At 43.1% G+C, this 19049-nt stretch overlaps 1 protein-coding gene across 2 annotated transcripts; it reads right to left on the bottom strand.

The window, feature by feature from the left end:
* Window positions 1-925: 925 nt before the first annotated feature.
* Window positions 926-14294, bottom strand: HINT3 (histidine triad nucleotide binding protein 3). 2 transcript variants are annotated; one of them, XM_075126718.1, is made up of 5 exons: window positions 14044-14294; window positions 11655-11768; window positions 7858-7931; window positions 6575-6701; window positions 926-3324 (listed from the first exon to the last, which is right to left on the bottom strand). In XM_075126718.1, the coding sequence occupies exons 1-5, from the start codon at window positions 14194-14196 to the stop codon at window positions 3277-3279; spliced, it is 516 nt and encodes a 171-aa protein (XP_074982819.1). In that variant the 5' UTR covers window positions 14197-14294; the 3' UTR covers window positions 926-3276. The 2 variants fall into 2 exon arrangements, with proteins under 2 accessions (XP_074982819.1, XP_074982820.1); XM_075126719.1 differs by lacking the exon at window positions 14044-14294 and adding an exon at window positions 13639-13767.
* Window positions 14295-19049: the final 4755 nt, after the last annotated feature.

Genomic DNA, 19049 nt, shown 5'->3' with positions numbered 1-19049 from the left:
CTCAGAATCAAGTTGGCTTCTTTCAATCTTGCACATCACAAAAAGGTTTTTGCAGGCTAAATTAAGCCCTCCTTACACCTTTACAACCCCATTGTGTCCAGTGACGTTTGCACACATGTAACTGGTTGGAATTTACAAAATTCCATTGATGCTCAAGATGTAATAAAATCTAACTCTTGATATGAGGTGTTGATCTTTCAGGGTTAAGGAGGTAAAAACTTAACTAAAATTGAATAGGTAATTCTAAATATACACAGCAGCTGGGTAAGGCTGTCCTGTTTATACATAGTCTCTTTCCAGAGTAGTCTCATATTAGAAGTACAGTTGGGCATACGCTGTACACTAACAATTCCCAATTTAATTTTTCCTTGGGAAGAATGACAGTATTGGCAAGTGCATGTATAACAGTAGTGTCTATTGCCACACACAAACCTGACTATGACTCAGTTATAAAGGATTAGTCTTTAGTTGTTGAAAAAGGTCAGTCTTTGACCTTATTACCTACCAAAAATAGGGAGTAATTGCTAATGGTGTTTTGTGATGTAAATACCCATTCCTTATGAACTTGATTAAAAAACTAAAATTTTGTTTATAAGCACCACTGAACAGCTATTAAATGGCAATGTGGTTTTTTTGTTGTTCTTTTGCCATTACCAGCCTAGTCTGAATTGGAATTAGCAACCCAGAAGTGAAAGGTTCTGTTTTCCATTAACAGTTTCCAGTACCATCTGTTTCACTGGACTTTCATTCTAAACACATATTGTGACCCTGTCTACATTTTCTATACCAGAATTACGTTACTTTTCATTTTCACATTTTAGAAAAGTATGCAACGGTATTACACCTAAGAATAAAACAGTTAAATTCAACATTACCTCTTTGCAGCCACTCTGACAGAATTATAAAACATTCCAAGAAGCCTAGGTTAACATTTACTATTTCTGGTTTTTATTAAGCTTTTCCATAATATTTTAGAACTGGCTCATAAAAGTAGCTTGTAATGATGCAGATCACAGTTAAGTATAGTTACATAAATTAATTCACTACCACAATATTCATGAGCAGTACTTTATCACTGTTTTAAAAAAGATGTTAATATATTGGTATCCTAATATTTTAATCAAGTTACGATGTGTGTGAGTTGATTCCCTAATTATTGCAAGGAATGAGTCAAAGTCTTCCTAGCACCAATCTGAACTAAACCAGACTCCAAAGTATTGTAAGTTACATGCCAATCCCCCTTAACAAGAGGATCAAGACACTAACACTCCATCTATATTTAGAGCTGGAGATGTGTTTCCCAGCTCCCATAGATGTACCAGTGCTAGCTTTGATCAATCTAGCATGCTAAAAATAGCAGTATAGCCAGAGTCACACAGGCAGCAGCAAGTGGCAGCATGGGCTAGCTGCCTTGAGTAGGTACCCACCGGGTTTGGGTGGGATATATTCAAGGCAGCTAGCCCATGCCACAGCTCACACCTGCCCCTGCCACCGTAAATTCCATTGCTATTTTTAGCAAAGCTAGCACAGGTATGTCCAGGAACCACACCCTCAGCTCCAACTGCAGACACAGTGTAAGTGCAATGTCTCAGAGAAAAGACAGAAGTAAGCTCTTTATGGCAGGGAATCTTGTTCTTTGGTCAGCATATTCTTAACACTTCAAGTACTATATACACAAATAAACATTACAAAACACTGCATCACTAAGGCAACAGGATCCGTGGAAAGCACTTTAAGACTTCTCAGAGAAGCCTACAGGTGCAGTGGATAACCACCACCCTGGCTGTTAACATGTAGATGCTAAGGGCACTGGTTTCAATTAGGTAAATGCAAAATGGTTGGTGGAAAACAAAAAACAAATAAATAAAAAACCAAGGGATAAAATTATTGCCCTGAAATTTTATCTTCTTTTCAAATGATCTGAATTAATTTGGTGCTCATAAAAATGAGGGAGCGACAGCACTGACTAGAGCCATATGTAGTGCAGATAGACACTCTGAACACCTCCTCATGCAACTCTTAACACCACATCACATGAATACTCCAGTTTTGGGCTTTGCCTGAGTCCCAGATATGCCAAGACCTATCAGGTTATATAGTAGTTGTGTGTGGTGAGCTCAAAAACAACAAAACCCACCATCAGTGAACAATTTATCTTGTGACCTCTAAATATTTAGGAGTCAAATTTAGCCATAGCATAAGTAAATCAAAGTGACATTTAGTAGAACCACATGTTAGGGCTTGTCTACCCAGTGTGTTCGTCTGCACAAGAAGGATGTAAACTTTTAGTGCACACTAAATACCCACGTAGACCTCACTGGCATGCACTAAAAATTCCCTAGTGTGTGTTAATGTAGTACTGTGAAACAGGACTACATTCACACACACGATCTTTTAGTGCATGCCAGCAGGATCCACACAGGCCAGTTATATGCAACAGAGTAATGCACACTAGAATTTACACCCCGGTCTTCTAGTGCTGACTAACGCACTGTGTAGACAAGTCCTTAATCTAGGTTCTAGGTTAAATTTGATGCCCAGAGGCAAGTGTGTTAATTCAATCCATCCAAACGCTTTAATTTAACTGTATGTTTTAAAAATCTTGTATTTAGAGAATATTCAAGACAAGTAACAATCAATCAATTTAAACTAAATTCTATGTTCTAAAGCATTATCATATTCTGGGCACAATATGTTATGTTTAGCACTTGCTACAGACCATCATCATGCAAGATAGCAATATATTAAAATGGTTTAGCACCAAAAAACAGTAGTATCTATCTTTAGCACTGTACCTACTAAGAACTAGACATCACCAGCATGACTCATGCAAGTACTAAAGGAAACCTGTTCGTTTTAAACACTATTTCATTCCCCATTTTTTTTTTTGTTAATATAAAAAGCTAGATTCCACTTTTAAGCATTCAACTTGGTACAGTGTACATGCTATTAACGGTTACTGTTGAAAATTTGCCTAGTTTTAATACATTATAAACAGTAATGGTTTGAATGTATTTTACTAGAACTAGTGTTTTATATATTACTCTATTTTCCATTCAAATATTTTGCATCTATTATCAGTAAACTTGAGTACACATACACTGAGCATTAGGTAGACAATCAAAAAAGTTCTTGCTCTGAAGGAACAGGCAATCAACTCAATCTTTTCCTTTTTTTAAAACTTCACAAATAGTTACACCAAACTATATAATCTTAATCAGAGTTCAAAGAACAAAATCTAAATTGATTTGTGATCCAAGACTAGGTAAGGTGCTTTCAACTGGCAGTATTTTCAGTCTGCAGTCGTTCAATCAGCTGTTCAGCCTGCAGGAAAAAAAGGAAGAAATATATTAACCCTATGACCAATGGAGCTCCAGTTTAACAACTGGTCTTTCATAAATCCAAAATATCCCACTGAAAGCAACACATTTAGTTTAGTGTGGATATGTACCAGATACATTAAGCAGAACAGTTAGCGCTCCTTACTTCACATAGCCAGGGTGTACACCAGAAGTTAAATCTGCTTGAGCAACAGATTCACTAGTTTTCTCCCTCCACCACTGGAGGAAGAGTAGGTCAGCAGAAGAAGGAGAAAGTTTTGAGACAATTGGGATGACAGCTGGTCAAGCATGGGTCACCCAGGCAGGGTGTTTTGGGAACGTAAGAGGAGAAGTATGCTTGGAAACAGCCGAGTTCTGAAAGCTGGGGCACAAGTAGCTGGTACTGCTGTGGACTTCATACTCAGACACCTAGCCAAGCAAAGGTAGGGCAGCCTACGAGTGACTCATCAACATGGAAGGATAATGTGGAGGGGCCCCAAGTGAGACATAACGTGGAACTTACTAGAGAATTTGTAGGGATACCCAAATTCCTTTAGCAGAGGAATGGACTAAACTGGGACACACTAGGTGTTAGGCATGAGGAGCCCTAAGCCTCTTTTAGATGGCCCCTAAGAGCCAAGCTAGGAGCAACTCGGTTGATAATTGTACTGGGAGCCGAGGGTATTTCTCACCTTCTCTGCTAGTCCTATTAAGTTATCCTTTCCATTTGAACATGTGTCTGAGGTCTTACTGGGACCCACTAGGTACTGGAACCTAAAAACGCAAGCAGCTTAAGTGCTTCAACCCTTGCCTTCAAGTTGTTAATATACTACTTGCTAACTGTTATGGGACACCCGACCTCTAGCATGTTACAAAGCTCACCTACTGACGACAATTAAACAAGGTTAAATGGCCTTACAGTTCATTTGCTCTTAAAGTTATATAAAAGTTATATAACTTCTACAATTTAATATAATTCTGAATCTTGATTTCCATTCTTTCCAAATCAAGTGTCATATTTAAGCCATATTACAATAAAGAAAAATTCAAGTACATTTTCCATTTTTTGTTATTTGTATTTATCTTTATCTCATTTCAGAAAATAAAAAAATTATATATAAAGGGGCCCTCTCTTGGCTTTTTATTCACCTTTACAGATCCCATGTCCCAGCAACACTCCCTTAAGCCAATGGCAAGGCAGGGATTTTTCTAGCACTTATGTGGAGGGTCTGTCTCACTTAACAGGATAATGCTGCTGTACTAAAAGTGTACGTTTTTCTGTTTATTCAGCACAGCTGCAGCCCAGTAGCCTTCCCCACCCTGCCCTGACAGCATGCCTCAACCCTAAAAGATAACTTCTCAAGATTAGTGAATTACTCAGTCTCCATGCCAATTCTGCTCTTAGCCCCTCTCAGTGGAGAGCTGGCACTATTTGGTATTTCTGCTGCAACAAAAAAATGTTTTTTTGTGAAGTGGACATTTGTGAACTGGACTGAGACCAGCAAAACAGCACATAAGCTATTGAACAGCAGCTATCAAATGGCAGTAACTTTTCACTCAAGCTGGATTGAACTGATGAAATGCTATGTATCCTATTAACAATCTTAGGCTACCTTCTGCTCACAAGTATTTTTGTTGTTTCCAAGTTTTAGTGTATTTGCATTTTTAAAATAGGCCATATATTGCGTCTAAACTATACAATAGTATGCACTAATATTTTACCACCATATTTTCCTTAAAAAGGAAAAGGCTGTAAAAGGTAAAAGTAAAGCACACTGAGTTTTACCTTAACATTTGCTAAAGGAAAGTATAAGTAATCCTGAATTAAAAGTTATACAAGTGTCTCTCTCAAAATATCTATGTTAAAACTGTTTGAACAGTTAACTAAAGATTTTTGCATTGTATTATACATTTTAAACTAGAACCCTGCAACCCTTCCTCTGCAGCACAGGGCATGGGGGCACAGCACAGCAAGGGGCACTTGCAGGTTAAACTAGAGTAAATGGTGGATTCTCTGGAACTTGAAGTCTTTGAATTATGACTTGAGGACTTCAGTAACTCACCCAAAGGCTATGGGCCTATTACAGAGGGGGGCAAACTATGGCCTGTGGGCCACATCCAGCCCACAGGACCCTTCCCACTGGCCCCCAAGCTCCTGCCAGAGAGTGGGTCAGGACAGGCTTGCAGAGGAGCCAGCCCAACTCCCTGGCAGCGCAGTGAGCAGGGCGGAGGCTAGTCCCTGGCCCCTCCCCTTCTGCTCTCCTCCCTCCTAGTCCCAGTTCCCTCAGCAGGCGGCATGCCTATAGCACCACCAGACCTGGTGCTCCAGGGCGGCGCAGTCAGAGGGGAGGAGCGGGGGGGGATCGGATAGGGGACAGGTGTCCTGGGGGGGATGGTCAGGGGGCAGAGAGCAGAAGTGTTTGGATAGGATTCGGGAGTCCTGGGCGGCAGTCAGGGGTGGGGAGCGGGGGGGTGGGGATTCCGGGGGCTGGATAGGGGGCAGGGGCCAGGCCACACCTAGCTGTTTGGGGAGGCATAGTATCCCTCAGTCTTCCCTATCCGGCCCTCCATACAATTTCTGTATCTAATGTGGCCCTAGGGCCAAAAAGTTTGCCCACCCCTGGTCTATTACAGGAGTGAGTGGATGAGGTTCTGAGACCTACAACCTGCAGGTCAGGTCAGAGGATTACAATGATCCCTTATGGCCTTAAACTCTATGAGTTTAACCCAACACGAACCTGGTTTGACCCGACTACAAGTGTCAGGTTAGATCTGAAAACAGTCCAAACATCTCAGGCTTGGGTTGAGTAGGCTCTAATCTCCTCCTCCTACCCTGCGGTCAGTGCACCAACAGCTGCATACTGCCCACTGACACCTTGCTGTGTATGAGGAGGAGCGGGAAGTTCTACGACTTGTTGGTACACTCACTCCAGAGCACAGCAATTGTCTTCACTAAACCACATATGGATTGCAAGTGTGGGGAGAAAAAGCAGCACTCACCAGACTGAGCCCCCAGGACGTGGGGTGACAATAATTCAGGTTCAGGGGGAAGTGTTGGATTTAAGTTGAGCTTGGTCTGAAAACAACTCAACCCTCTGAGGCTGGGGTAGGGTTTAGGTTGGCTATGGGGCCCATCGGATTTGGATCAGGCTTTAAAATTAGGCCTGAGCAGATCACTATTTCAAATCATTTGAAAGCTTTCACGTTTTATGCTTGCAACTGGAAACCTACCAAATCAACTGCGCTGCACTTACTGTGATAAACCAATAGGAATTGGTTCTGTATATCATCCTGGACAAGAATCCCAGATGACTGGCTGGGGCCAGGACATGAAGATGTAAGTGGGATATTGAGCAGAATGGAGGCCAGTGGAATCCCATCCTTGAGAAGAGTGGGGGAGGGGAAAAAACATCAGCTGCATTATTTCAGACATAGGCGAGAACATCTTAAAACTATGTCAAGGGCTGATTGTATTGAACTGTAGCTTTTTGTCTGGAGTACCAGAATTACTTCACAGATCTAGCAGCAAATATTTATGTTACCAAACAATTTTAATTTTCACCACTTTCCTCCTCCCCCCAAAATCATAAAATTGAAATGACAGAAGCTACAATAAAAGTTAAGGGGTATTTTTATTTGTTTAAGTCAAGGGCTCATACAGTAACATTAATACCCCTTCCTTCACTCAGGCTGTCAAGATAACATCTCAATGTAGGGGCTTATTTCTCACTTAATGTTGGCATTTAAATATATTTTCCTATTTTGGGCAGGGGGGAGGAAAAAAAAAGATTTTAACATACTGCCAAAAATGCACCACCGCTAGCACTGAAATCAGCAATAAGCTGTCTCCCAAATGAAAGGTGCCCTCCAATTTCTTCAGCCACAAAAATATGTCCCTATCCATTCTGGGAAACATGGTTCAACCCCACATTATTTAAATATGGTTTTAAAGCATTTAAGTATAAGATGATTTGAAACATGCTTTTGCTTGCTAGCATGGCAGAGGTCGAACTCATTTCAAACAAAATTCTTAAAAACAGCATTTGAGACTCAGCTCAACTACATTCAGACTCATCTCGAACAGAGGCCCAGGGTTCCAGATGGACAGGGCCAGTAAGTTCATCTCTACTTTGGACTCCAAAGCATGCTACTGGCACCTGGTCAGGGCAGCCTTTTGAATAGTTTGTTTAAAGTTTTCCCAAGACCTGGTCATAGACAAACTTCAAACTGCAACACTATTTTGTTACATTCAACATTTTCTAGAAAACAAACAGGAAACTAGTTTCATATAGAATCATGCCACATTTTACCAAATAGTCAAATCAAATTAACTCTGCACTAGAAATGTAACAGTTTATAGGTCCCAGGTGTGCGCATTCTACCAGAGAACTCCTGCTGTATTTCAAAATATAATCAACTTCGAGGCCATTTCTCTCAGACAATTAAAGATGCTGCCCTTGCTACCATTATCAGACAAGTACTGTTATCAGAAAAGGTCAATAGTGTATTAGATATATCCAGAAAGCAAGTTATATACCTTATATCATTCAAGTCAGTAAAATTATTTCGCTGAAGGATGTTCTTTCCAGCTTCCATCATTTTCTCCACTAGGTAGAAAAAGAAGTTAAATTGAATGTGAACTCTAAATATAGTGCACTAAAATGCCTCTAAATAATGAATAGGAGTACTTGTGAGTACGGCCCATGGCGTTCTGTTATTTTCTTTGTTGGGCCTGTCCTGTAGTAGGTAGCTTCTGGGTACTCTTCTGCCTCTGTCAGTCTGTTCCTTAGCTCTCGTCCCCTAACGCCCCTACTCTACTTGCACTACATTGATGACATCTTCATTATCTGGACCCATGGAAAAGAAGCCCTTGAGGAATGATTTCAACAATTTCCATCCCACCATCAACCTCAGCCTGGACCAATCCACACAAGCGGTCCATTTCCTGGACACTACTGTGCTAATAAGCGATGGTCGCATAAACACCACCCTATACCAGAAACCTACTGACCATTATACTTGCCTACATGCCTTCAGCTTCCATCCAGACCACACCAGACAACCCATTGTCTACAGCCAAGCTCTAAGATACAACCGCATTTGCTCCAATCCCTCAGACAGAGACAAACACCTACAAGATCTCTATCAAGCATTCTTAAAACTACAGTACCCCCCTGCTGAAGTGAAAAAACAGACTGACAGAGCCAGAAGAGTACCCAGAAGCTACCTGCTACAGGACGGGCCCAACAAAGAAAACAACAGAAAGCCACGGGCCGTCACCTTCAGCCTCCAAGTAAAACCTCTCCAGTGCATCATCAGATCTACAGCCTATCCTGAAAGATGATCCCTCACTCTCACAGATCTTGGGAGACAGACCAGTCCTCGCTTACAGGCAGGCCCCCAACCTGAAGCAAATACTCACCAGCAACCACACGCCACACAACAAAAACACCAACCCAGGAACTTATCCTTGCAACAAAGCCTGATGCCAACTCTGTCCACATATCTATTTAAGTGACACCATCATAGGAACTAATCACATCAGCCACACCATCAGGGGCTCATTCACCTGCACATCTACCAATGTGATATATGCCATCGTGTGCCCGCAATACCCCTCTGCCATGTACATTGGCCAAACTGGACAGTCTCTACATAAAAGAATAAATGGACACACATCTGACATCAGGAATCATAACACTTCAACCTCTCTGGTCACTCAGGAACAGACTTAAAGGTGGCAATTTTGCTACAGAAAAGCTTCAAAAACAGACTCCAACGAGAAACTGCTGAACTTGAAGTAATTTGCAAATTAGATACCATTAACTTGGGCTTGAATAGAAACTTGGAGTGGCTGGATCATTACACAAATTGAATCTCTTTCCCCATGTTAAGTATCCTCACACCTTCTTGTCAACTGTGTGAAATGGGCCATCTTGATTATCACTACAAAAGTTTTTTTTTTTTCCTCCTGCTGATAATAGCCCATCTTAAGTAATTAGCCTCTTACAGTTGGTGTGGCAACTTCCACCTTTTCATGTTCTCTCTCTCTGTGTGTGTGTATATACACACACACACTTAAGTGGTCAAACTTCCACATCACAAAACTTCCACCTATATTTTGGCACCATTTTTGGCAAGGCCAAAGATTTATCTTCATGCCTAAAACCTCCAAGCCAATGCTGAGGAATATTAGTGGGAAGTTTGTTCTGTTGCCCTCAGTGATGTATCTGCAGGACTTTAATCTCTAGGATTTAGCATTTTTCTACAGCAGGCAGTACAAAGGCATTTTTAATCACTGTGTAAACTAATCCTGTACTAAATAGGGTTACTTATGGTGGTAGTAAAAATGGCAGCTGCCACTGGTGGCAAGCCTACACTAGTACTCCGAGCTGCACTGGTGTTAGTGAAACAGTAAGAGATGTTAAGAAAAAATGCCAGAATAGACAAGGACTAGGACTGTTAATCCAGGATCTTTCAGATTCATTTTTAGAATTCTTGAGTTTAACTTTTTTGAAGTTTAACTAGGTTGAATGAGAGACTCGGGACAAAAATTAATGTTCACGTTAACAAGGATAAACATTTCATAGTCTCTCTCTCTCTGACGCTTAACATACACAGCTAATCAGAACATTTCTTGCAGACGAAGGCAATCATGGAGCGTGGCCAGGTTTTTTTAAACTACAAAACCTTTGACATTTTATGAATGCTACAAGTTGATTTAAAAAAAAAACAAAAAACAAGCTAACCTACCTTTAGAAACTGCATTATCTTTCCATCATCATTAAGAAAGAATATCCCAATTTAGCACAGGTAGTAAAGATAGTAATAAAATACCTTTCACATACATTTTTCTTCTCTCCAGTCTCCAAAGGAAAAACAAAGTTTTATGAAAATCACTAACAGATTCTCAACCAATTTAAACTACATCTGCAACTTCAGACAAGAAGAAATAGCTGTATTCTTGGATCTTAGGGCTTGTATACACAGGCAAATTGACTGACATAGCTACCGCAGAATTATTAACCCAAAACAGAGTGTCCACACAAAGGAGTTATACCAGCATAGCCACAGCAGAATAATTAGAACTATTCTGCTATAGCTATGTCAGTCAAATTCCCTGTGTAAACACACCCTAATAAACTACTAACCGGTAATCCTCTGATACTAGAACGGAGGAAAACCAGTGATCTCTTAATAAAAAAAGAAAACAAAAAAAAAATTGACTTTTTAAATTTAAATCAGCCTTTGTATTTAATTATTTTAATAAACCTTTTAAAATTACATTTGAACTTTGACAACCTATGTCAAGGCCTTGACCTTATTTTAACAGATTATGTTAAATTTATGTAAATAAATATTCAAGCAGTACATATTTACTAGCAAAGTTTTAAAGAAAAATCAAACCACTGAACTGGTGGAATACACTCGCTAACCACTTGAAGCAGGGTTTGAAGATGTTCTAAACCAGCTTTTGACAGCATTTGCCTCCTCTGCAGGTGCAGAGAGAGTATTTTCTACATTTCAGTTTATTCAATTTGTTCAATTCAAGGACTAGTTCATTCAAAAGTTGAGAAACCAATCAGAAGCTGAAAGAAGCAGGAAAGCATGTTTTCTTCCAATCTATGAATAAAAACAAGGTGTGAAAAGATACTAGTTCTAAAATCCTGAAGGACATGGTGACCAGTCCCAATCAGTTCAATGCACTAACTATAGCTAATCTGTCTTTTGTTTAAAAAATTAATTTTAAATACAAAATTTTGTTGTAATAGGCTTTTTTTTTTTAAATGCAGCATAGTTAAGGTAGTTTTATTTAACTAAAACAACTTTAAAATATTGTTTGTGCATTTTTATTAAATTTCAATTTCCTTCCAAATAGTTTGAAAAATCAGAAGTAAAATGTATCATCTAGTAAACAAGAAGTGAATCATTCACTATTTCTAACATTAAAAAAAATGTAATTATTGAGAATGTGAATAAATGTGTGATGTCATAAATTGAATAAATGTATAGATATAGTGTATCCTTCTGGTTAGCATGAAGTACCAAATCATACCAACTTTTCTTTAGGAAAAGAACTCCCAAAAGTACACCTGCAAAACTAGATTTAAATCAATTACTTAAAATCAAGGCTTCCTGTTTGATTTAAATCAGATTTTAATCATGACTTAAATCAGCAATCTACCCTGACACAGTTAGCCACAAAATAAACAATGCTCAAAACTACAATGCAATTGACAATATACTGCAGCATGCATCTCTACAGGAATAAAGGATGATCCACAACTGTTTTCTTTTGATTCATGCAATAGCCATAGTTACAGTCTTACCTAGTGGAATGTGCTCTTTCTTTAGAGTCTTGCAGTTTCCCATATGCTCTATCGGCACTACTAGATAATGGTGTGGGGCCCCAGGTCTGATATCTCTAAAACAGACTAGACCTTCAGACTAATGGAACAATAGCAACATATTAATCTATTATTAAAATTAACACATTAGAAAATAGCAGATAACAAAATCACTTTTACTGGAACTGAAGTGGCATTCAAACAGTGGAACACTCTATGGTTATTCAAAACACATTATAGCAGGGGAAGGCAACCTATGGCACGTGTGCCAAAGGAGGCATGCAAGCTGATTTTCAGTGGCACTCACACTGCCCAGGTCCTGGGGGCTCCGCATTTTAATTTAATTTTAAATAAGGCTTCTTAAACATTTTAAAAACCTTATTTACTTTAATATATAACTAAACTATTGTTTTATGTAAAGACTTACAGAAAGACCTTCTAAAAGCATTTAAAATGTATTACTGGCACGTGAAACCTTAAATTAGAGTGAATAAATGAAGACTCGGCACACCACCTCTGAAATGTTGCTGACCCCTGCATTATAGTTCTACTATAAATTGTAGCATTAGCTTCACAAGTATTTCTCAGAGGATACGTCTACACCAGTGATTCTCAAAGCTGGTCCACCGCTTGTTCAGGGAAAGCCCCAGGTGGGCGGGGCTAGTTTGTTTACCTGCCGCTTCCGCAGGTTTGGCTGATCGCGGCTCCCACTGGCCACGGTTCACTGCTCCAGGCCAATGGGGGCTGCAGGAAGCAGCGTGGGCAGAGGGATATGCTGGCCCATGATCGGCCCTACCTGCGGCCTGGCCAGCCAGGGGCTTCCTCTGAACAAGCGACGGACAGGCTTTGAGAACCATTGGTCTACACTACCCACTGGATCAGTGGGTAGTGATCGATCTATCAAGGATCGATTTATCGTGTCTAGTGTAGATCCCCTATCCCTCTGCCGTCAACTCCTGTACTTCACCGTGGCGAGACGCGGAAGTGGAGTCGACAGGGGAGCAGCAGCAGGTCGACCCCACGTCATGAGGACATGAGGTAAGTCGACCTAAGATACGTCAACTTCAGCTACGCTATTCTCGTAGCTGTATCTTAGGTTGATCTGCCCCCAGTGTAGACAAGGCCTCAGTGATGTACATTGGAATTAGTCCACAAAAAGCAATAATTCTTGTAAATAGTTACATCAGCCACTCCCCATCCAGGCCTCCCCAATGTTCTGATGCTCTCCTACTGGAAGGATACTGCCCAGAATAGTGAGAAATTTGAGTGCCTGCCTTTCTGATGAACATTTCACTAATACTTCCATCACATTAGTGGAGGAGGTCTTCCAGTTTTTTAGCCATGCCGGCCCCGAACACACAGGGAACTCTGTACAGGCAGACCCCTGTGTTTACACAGAGCCCCCACCATGCAGATTCAGGGCTTCAACTTGTGAATTATTGTATTATCCAGGACCACCACATTTAATCTACTTTAATGATTATGGATAAAACTAAGAACCTGTCATTTACTTACATTTGGAAATTAAAATTTCCTTACAGATTAAGTGAAATGATAAAGAATAAGCCAGACATATTTTAATTCAAATACACATTTTTAGCTACTTATACCGCCCCAAACCTCAGAGTTAAGATGGAAAAAAGTTTAGTTCTACCCTCATGCTCTACTGTTGGACCCACCCATCCCACTTTCTGGGCAAGGCATGGAAGAATTATTTAAATTAAAGCAGTTTAAATCTTGTTCCAAGCAGCAAGCCACTCACAAGCAGCAGATGAAGAGATCCCCTGAACAGACTAGTTATCTAGAAAAGACAGTAGATTGGGTGAATTACATTCCATTTAACTAGAACTACCGAGATTTGGACAATCCCAACACTGGCTCCGCAGCACAGGCTGTACCGTCCCTATTTGCTCGTCACCGTTCAATAATGGGAACGGAACATAACCTATGGAAGTCGTGAATCACCGCACCTTTCGCGGTGTTTTTGCGAAGTCGAGTCGGGGGCACCCCTGCACTGCCCTTGGGAGGCCCTGGGCTCGGTTTCCCAGGCCCATGAGACAATTCTCCTCTCAACTGCAGGATCAGCAACTGCGGCCGCTCCTCCCGCGGGCCAGCCAAAGAGGCAGACACCGGACACCCCGCCCCCCCGGCACTAGCCAGGCCTCTCCCGCCCCGCCCCCCGCGCTCAGCCTGCCCGCCGCTCCCTGCGCCGCTCGCGCCCGACGGGCGGCTCTGCAGGGCGATACCCGGGCGCCCCGGCTCCTCACAACGCTGCCGGGGCCGGCAGGGGCGAGAGCGCGCGGGGGGCGCGGCGGCAGGGCCCAGAGGGGCTGGCAGGGAAGGGTTGGTGCCCGCCGGTGCCCGCCTCCCCTCACCTCGCAGGGCAGCAGCGCGGTGCCCGGCTCCTCCCGGCGGCCGATCCTGCAGAAGACGCACTTGGCGTCGTAGCCGCCGCCGCCGCCGGCAGCAGGGCCCGAGTCCGCGGGGGGCTGCGCAGCCTCCGGGGCGGCTCCATCCTCCCCGGCCATCGCTCAGCGGTGCTGCTACGACCGCCTCCCTCCGCCCGCTTCCCGGAGCCCGGCGCAGCCGCCGTGTCGACTAGTACCGCGCCCCCTGCCGGCCTGAGAGAGACTCAACCGCCCCGAAACTATACAGCAGGGGGCAGGGACACGTGACTCTAGGCGTGCTCGTGAGCAGGCGGGGCATCGGGCGCGTGACGCTAACGGCACTGAGGACTGCAGGCGCACGCGCGTCGAGCGGCTCGGGTCGTCGCTCGCTCTCTCGCTCGCTCTCTCTCTCTGCGGGGGCGGGGCTGTGGGATCTCTGGGCTCGGCCGCCCGGAGATCTGTGCCCCCCCCCCCTCGGGAATGACTGTAAAAGGGGCCGGGGGCAAAAGCACAGTGGGGCGGGAGCGAGGGTTGGTCCCTGGAGCAAGGGGGGGCCGGGGTAAACTGCAAGCGCCGCAGGGCTGGGGAGGGGGTAAACAGCCCCGGCCCCTGCCCACATCCAGCGCCTACCGACCTGGTTCTAGCCCGGCCTCTTCCCCTCTCTGCAGCCAGCTGCGCCTCCTCCCGCAGCAGCAGGACGGGTTCCCTTCCAGCCCTCGGGGGGTGGGTGTTGGGAGTGGGAGAAGCGGAGCTAATGGGGTTACTCTGGTAACCGGACTTTTCGTTTCCAGCCAGCACTGCTAACCAGGCGCTCGGGTCCCTTTTCTACTGGAGTTTCCAGTCTAAAACTGGATACAGGGCTGCCAGAAAAGGCTGGGGGAGGGGCAAGCGATCGTTTTTAAGAGTGAGCGGGCTAAGCCTTGGGGGGAGTGGAGAGGAGCTAGCTAGTGGGCAGGGCCGTGTCTGCTGTACTGCCCAGGTAGGTTGGAGATTGTGGGGATCAGTCCACACAGGCTTCAGAGTAGCAGCCGTGTTAGTCTGTATTCACAAAAAGAAAAGGAGTACAGTCCACACAGTATCTCCAGCCCAGGTGATGTAGGGTGACCAGACAGCAAGTGTGAAAAATTGGGGCAAGGGGTGGGGGGTAATAGAAAAAGACCCAGAAATTGGGACTCTCCCAATAAAATCGGGACATCTGGTCACCCTAAGGTGACGTGACCGCCAGTGGTGGATTTAGAGTTAGTGGGGCCCCCAGCCCTGTGCTCAGCTTCATTTTTGGGGCCCCTCTTTGGGACCCAGCCAAGAAAAAGAACACTCTCCTCTCCCCCCAGTCCCCATTTTTCATTTTTTTTCTCTTCATCCTCCTCTAAGTAATAGGAAGTAAATGAAAATAAGTGAGGTACCTTGATTGTTCTTGTAGTCTAACTTATTTTTCCAGAGACCACTTGAAAATCGCGGAGGGTCTCAGTGAACCACTTAATGATCTTTCCAAATATTGTTTGTACCATTAGCTAACTATTGTAAAGCACTTTAGATAAGAGCACTTTATTAAAAAATTTAAACAACCGTTGGAGTGCAGGGTCTGGCCAGGAGCTAGGGTGAGGGAGGGGGCTCAGGGTTAGGGCAGGATGTTGAGGTGTGGAGCCCTTACCTGGGGCAGCTCCTGTTTGGTGTGAGGGGTGCAGGTGGGAATGGGGTGTGCGTGCAAGAACTCCCATTTAGGGTGCTTGGGGTGGGGATTTGGGGGTGGGGGTGTAGGAGTCGGGGCAGGAGGCTGGGGGAGGTGTGTGAGGGGGTGCAGGAGTCGGGGTGGGCAGACAGCTGGGGTCATGGGGGTGCTCACTGGAGGGGGTATGCCCAGATTCCAGCCCCTTCCCGAAGGCTCTGCCCCTGCCTCTTTTCCTCCTCCTCCCCCCCCCCCGAGCAGCAAACCTGCTGTGGCTCTGCTCTTCCCCCTCCCTACTGCCAGCAAACCCCCAGAGGAGGAGGGGCAGAACGCAGGGGGAAGAGGTGGGGGCAGAGCTTGGCTGCCAGCAGAACCTGCCCTGCAGCAGGACAGAGCCCCAGGAGCCAGCAGCACCAAGCTTCTGCCCCCACAGGAGAGCGCAGGGAGGTGGAGGGCAGGCACAAGGAGAAGAGCGTCTAGGCCCCCTTTGGACCATGGGCCTGGTGCCATGGTAAATCCAGTATGGATTGCATGTCCCATTTCATAAACGCTCCGCCTTTGGAAAAATCCGAGGAAGGTGGCGTTCAGGAAAACTGGCTAATGGGCGTAAAAGGCTTAACTGGAAACGGTCCTGATACCAAGGAAAGGGAGAAGTAGCAGCAGGCCCGTAATGCTCTGAAAACCAAAAAATGAATCCTACCAAGACTGGGAACTTGGACAAATTGCTAAAGAGAACAAAAGACACGTACAAGTACTCAGGGAAAACAACAAAAAGGCCAAGGTAGAAAATGAGTTACAGCCTGCAAAGGACATAAAAGGCAGTAAGAAGAGGTTCTTTACATATAGTAGGAATGAGAGAAAGATGAAAGAAAGTGTAGGTCTGTTACTTGGTGGGGAAGGAGAGTTAATAACTGATGCCATCAAGAAGGCTGAAGTGTTTAAGGCCCATTTTCCTTCAGTCATCGCTGAAAAAGGTTAATAGTGACCCATATACAAGTGATCAATTAAGGGAAAGGAATGTAAGCCAAAATAAGGAAAGAACAGGATAAATATTTAGATAAGTTAGATGTATTCAAATCAGGAGAGCCTTTGATGAAATTCATCTTAGGCTCCATTAGAAACTAACAAACAATCTCAGAAACATTAATTTTTGAGAACAGGTGAGGTCCTAAAGCAAGGGATCTCACTGAAATTTTTGGTGCCCTCAGAGTGTAGTCACCCACTCTTCCTGGTGTCCACACTGACATTTTTTCCTAAAATTTATTTTTTTCTTAAAGTTAATAAATATGTGTATATATATATACACATATATACACATACACACACACCCCAAATCATTGTAAATTAATTATTTATGTAAGGTTTTGGGGGTGTTTTTTACAGACTCAATAATAAACATGCAATTATCTGTATTCTTTACTGGACCTAACAGAAATAATGTGTTTTTCACATTCTTGTCTTTATTATTGTTTCCTTTTGCTTTTTTGGTAAAAGTGGTTGTACAACAATTCTGAAATAAAGTTAAAAATGTTTTGATGTAATAGAAGTCCAAATAATAATGAAAAAACAGATCTGCAAATTGTTTCTGAAATAAAAAAAATTTCAACCTGACAAAAAAATAAATCCAATAATAATGATTGTATTAACAACAAACATATATATTGTGTTAGAAATACAGTGTGATGAAAGTTCTGGGTTTTACCACATCCATTGGGTGGATCAGAGTACTTGCAATAACTCAGCAGCTCTTTGAAAGGAAAAAGTCTGCAGGATCTTGGCTCTCCTGTGAGATTAGAAAAGAAGCTCAGAAGTTAGCATCAGTGAGGCGGTTTCGGTACTTGTTTTTCAGGAAATGAAGTGCACCGAATGCCCTCTCACACAGCACAGTCGTCGAAAATGCACAAGAAAAGCAAAGCAACTTTAACTAGGGGATTGTAGGTGTCCTCAAAACAGGTACGCATTACTCCATAACTCCTGTACTGTAACAGTAGGCTGACTGAAGTATGTTTTTACTCTTGAATCATTGCACATTTTCAGCATGAGGAACTTAAATCCAAAAAGAGTCAAAGGAAGCAAATCTGTCTTGCAAGGCAGTTTGCAGCCAAAAAAGCTGAACCAGAATTGCTGAATGGGTCAGTGACAAAGGTGAACTGACAGAATAAGTTTCCCTCACTGAAACGATTTTCCAGATCCTCCAAGAGGATACTCAGGTATTTGGTTACACCTAAGTCGACTTTTTGCTGCACATTCCAACCGACTAAGCTGATAAACTGAAAAGTCCATTCCTCTTGTAGGTGCTGGACTGTCAGGTATTGTCATTCTAAATGTATTAAATTATTTCATTATCATCAAATATTGTTAGCTGAGGTTTCTGAAGCTCCAGGTTCAAGGAAGCAAGCTTTGGTAAAAACGATTTAGACAACCATGTACTTCTGGATCTTGTAGTTTTTGGGACAGTTACGGTGAAATGTTATTCAAAACCTCAATGAGCTCTTCCCAGAGCTTAAAGAGCCTCTGCACACTGTCATTAAAACTGAGCCAGTGGACTGGGTTGTTGTTCAGCAGCATCGTGTGTGTCTCACAGCCCATTTCACACACAGTTGTGGATCTTCCTTTATTGACGTTGCTGGTGTTGACAGCATTGATGCATTTTTTCCACTATGGATTCAACCTCATCCATACTTTCCATTGAAGCTTTGCTGGTAAATACTTCTTGGGCAAAACATTGAAACAGAAAATGTTTGAGTGCACCTTTCTTGGAAGCAGTTCAACACCCTACTCATCCACTTTGCATAGCTACTTCCTCATCAATTGTCAAACCACAGAGATTGTCAAAGTTAACATGGCACGCCTACATTCTCATCTGAACACATTCAAAAATGTATTTGTCAGTAGGCCTATCTCTGAGGCACCTGACATAAAATACCTTCGGAAAAACAATGGCAATCACAGTCCAAAAAGTGAACACACGATTACCTTGGGATTCCTCATGACATCAAGGCTCTCATCCAAGCACAGACTGTAGAAAGGGCTTGCTGCGAGTTTTCCAGCTATTTCATTTTGTAGAAAATTCACCAGATCTCTTGTGCTCCCCTGTAATGTGTTGTTGCTCAGTGGTATCTCTCTGAAAAGCTTACTTTCTGGTTCTATGGCCAGAACAATTTTCTTCAGGAGTTCTCCATCGCTGAATGGTTTTCTTGCTTTCCCCAAAAGTAGTGCAACTTTAAAAGTAGGCACTCAAATCTGATCTGGTTTATTCAAAAAAGTCTTTGAGCCGCCACTGTTGTCTTTCAAACTCAGTTTTTGCATCATGTAACAGCTTGCGCCT

The sequence above is a fragment of the Caretta caretta genome, chromosome 3, assembly GCF_965140235.1.
Source record: "Caretta caretta isolate rCarCar2 chromosome 3, rCarCar1.hap1, whole genome shotgun sequence".
Classification (NCBI taxonomy): domain Eukaryota; kingdom Metazoa; phylum Chordata; order Testudines; family Cheloniidae; genus Caretta; species Caretta caretta.
This window is presented reverse-complemented; position numbering and strand designations above follow the sequence as displayed.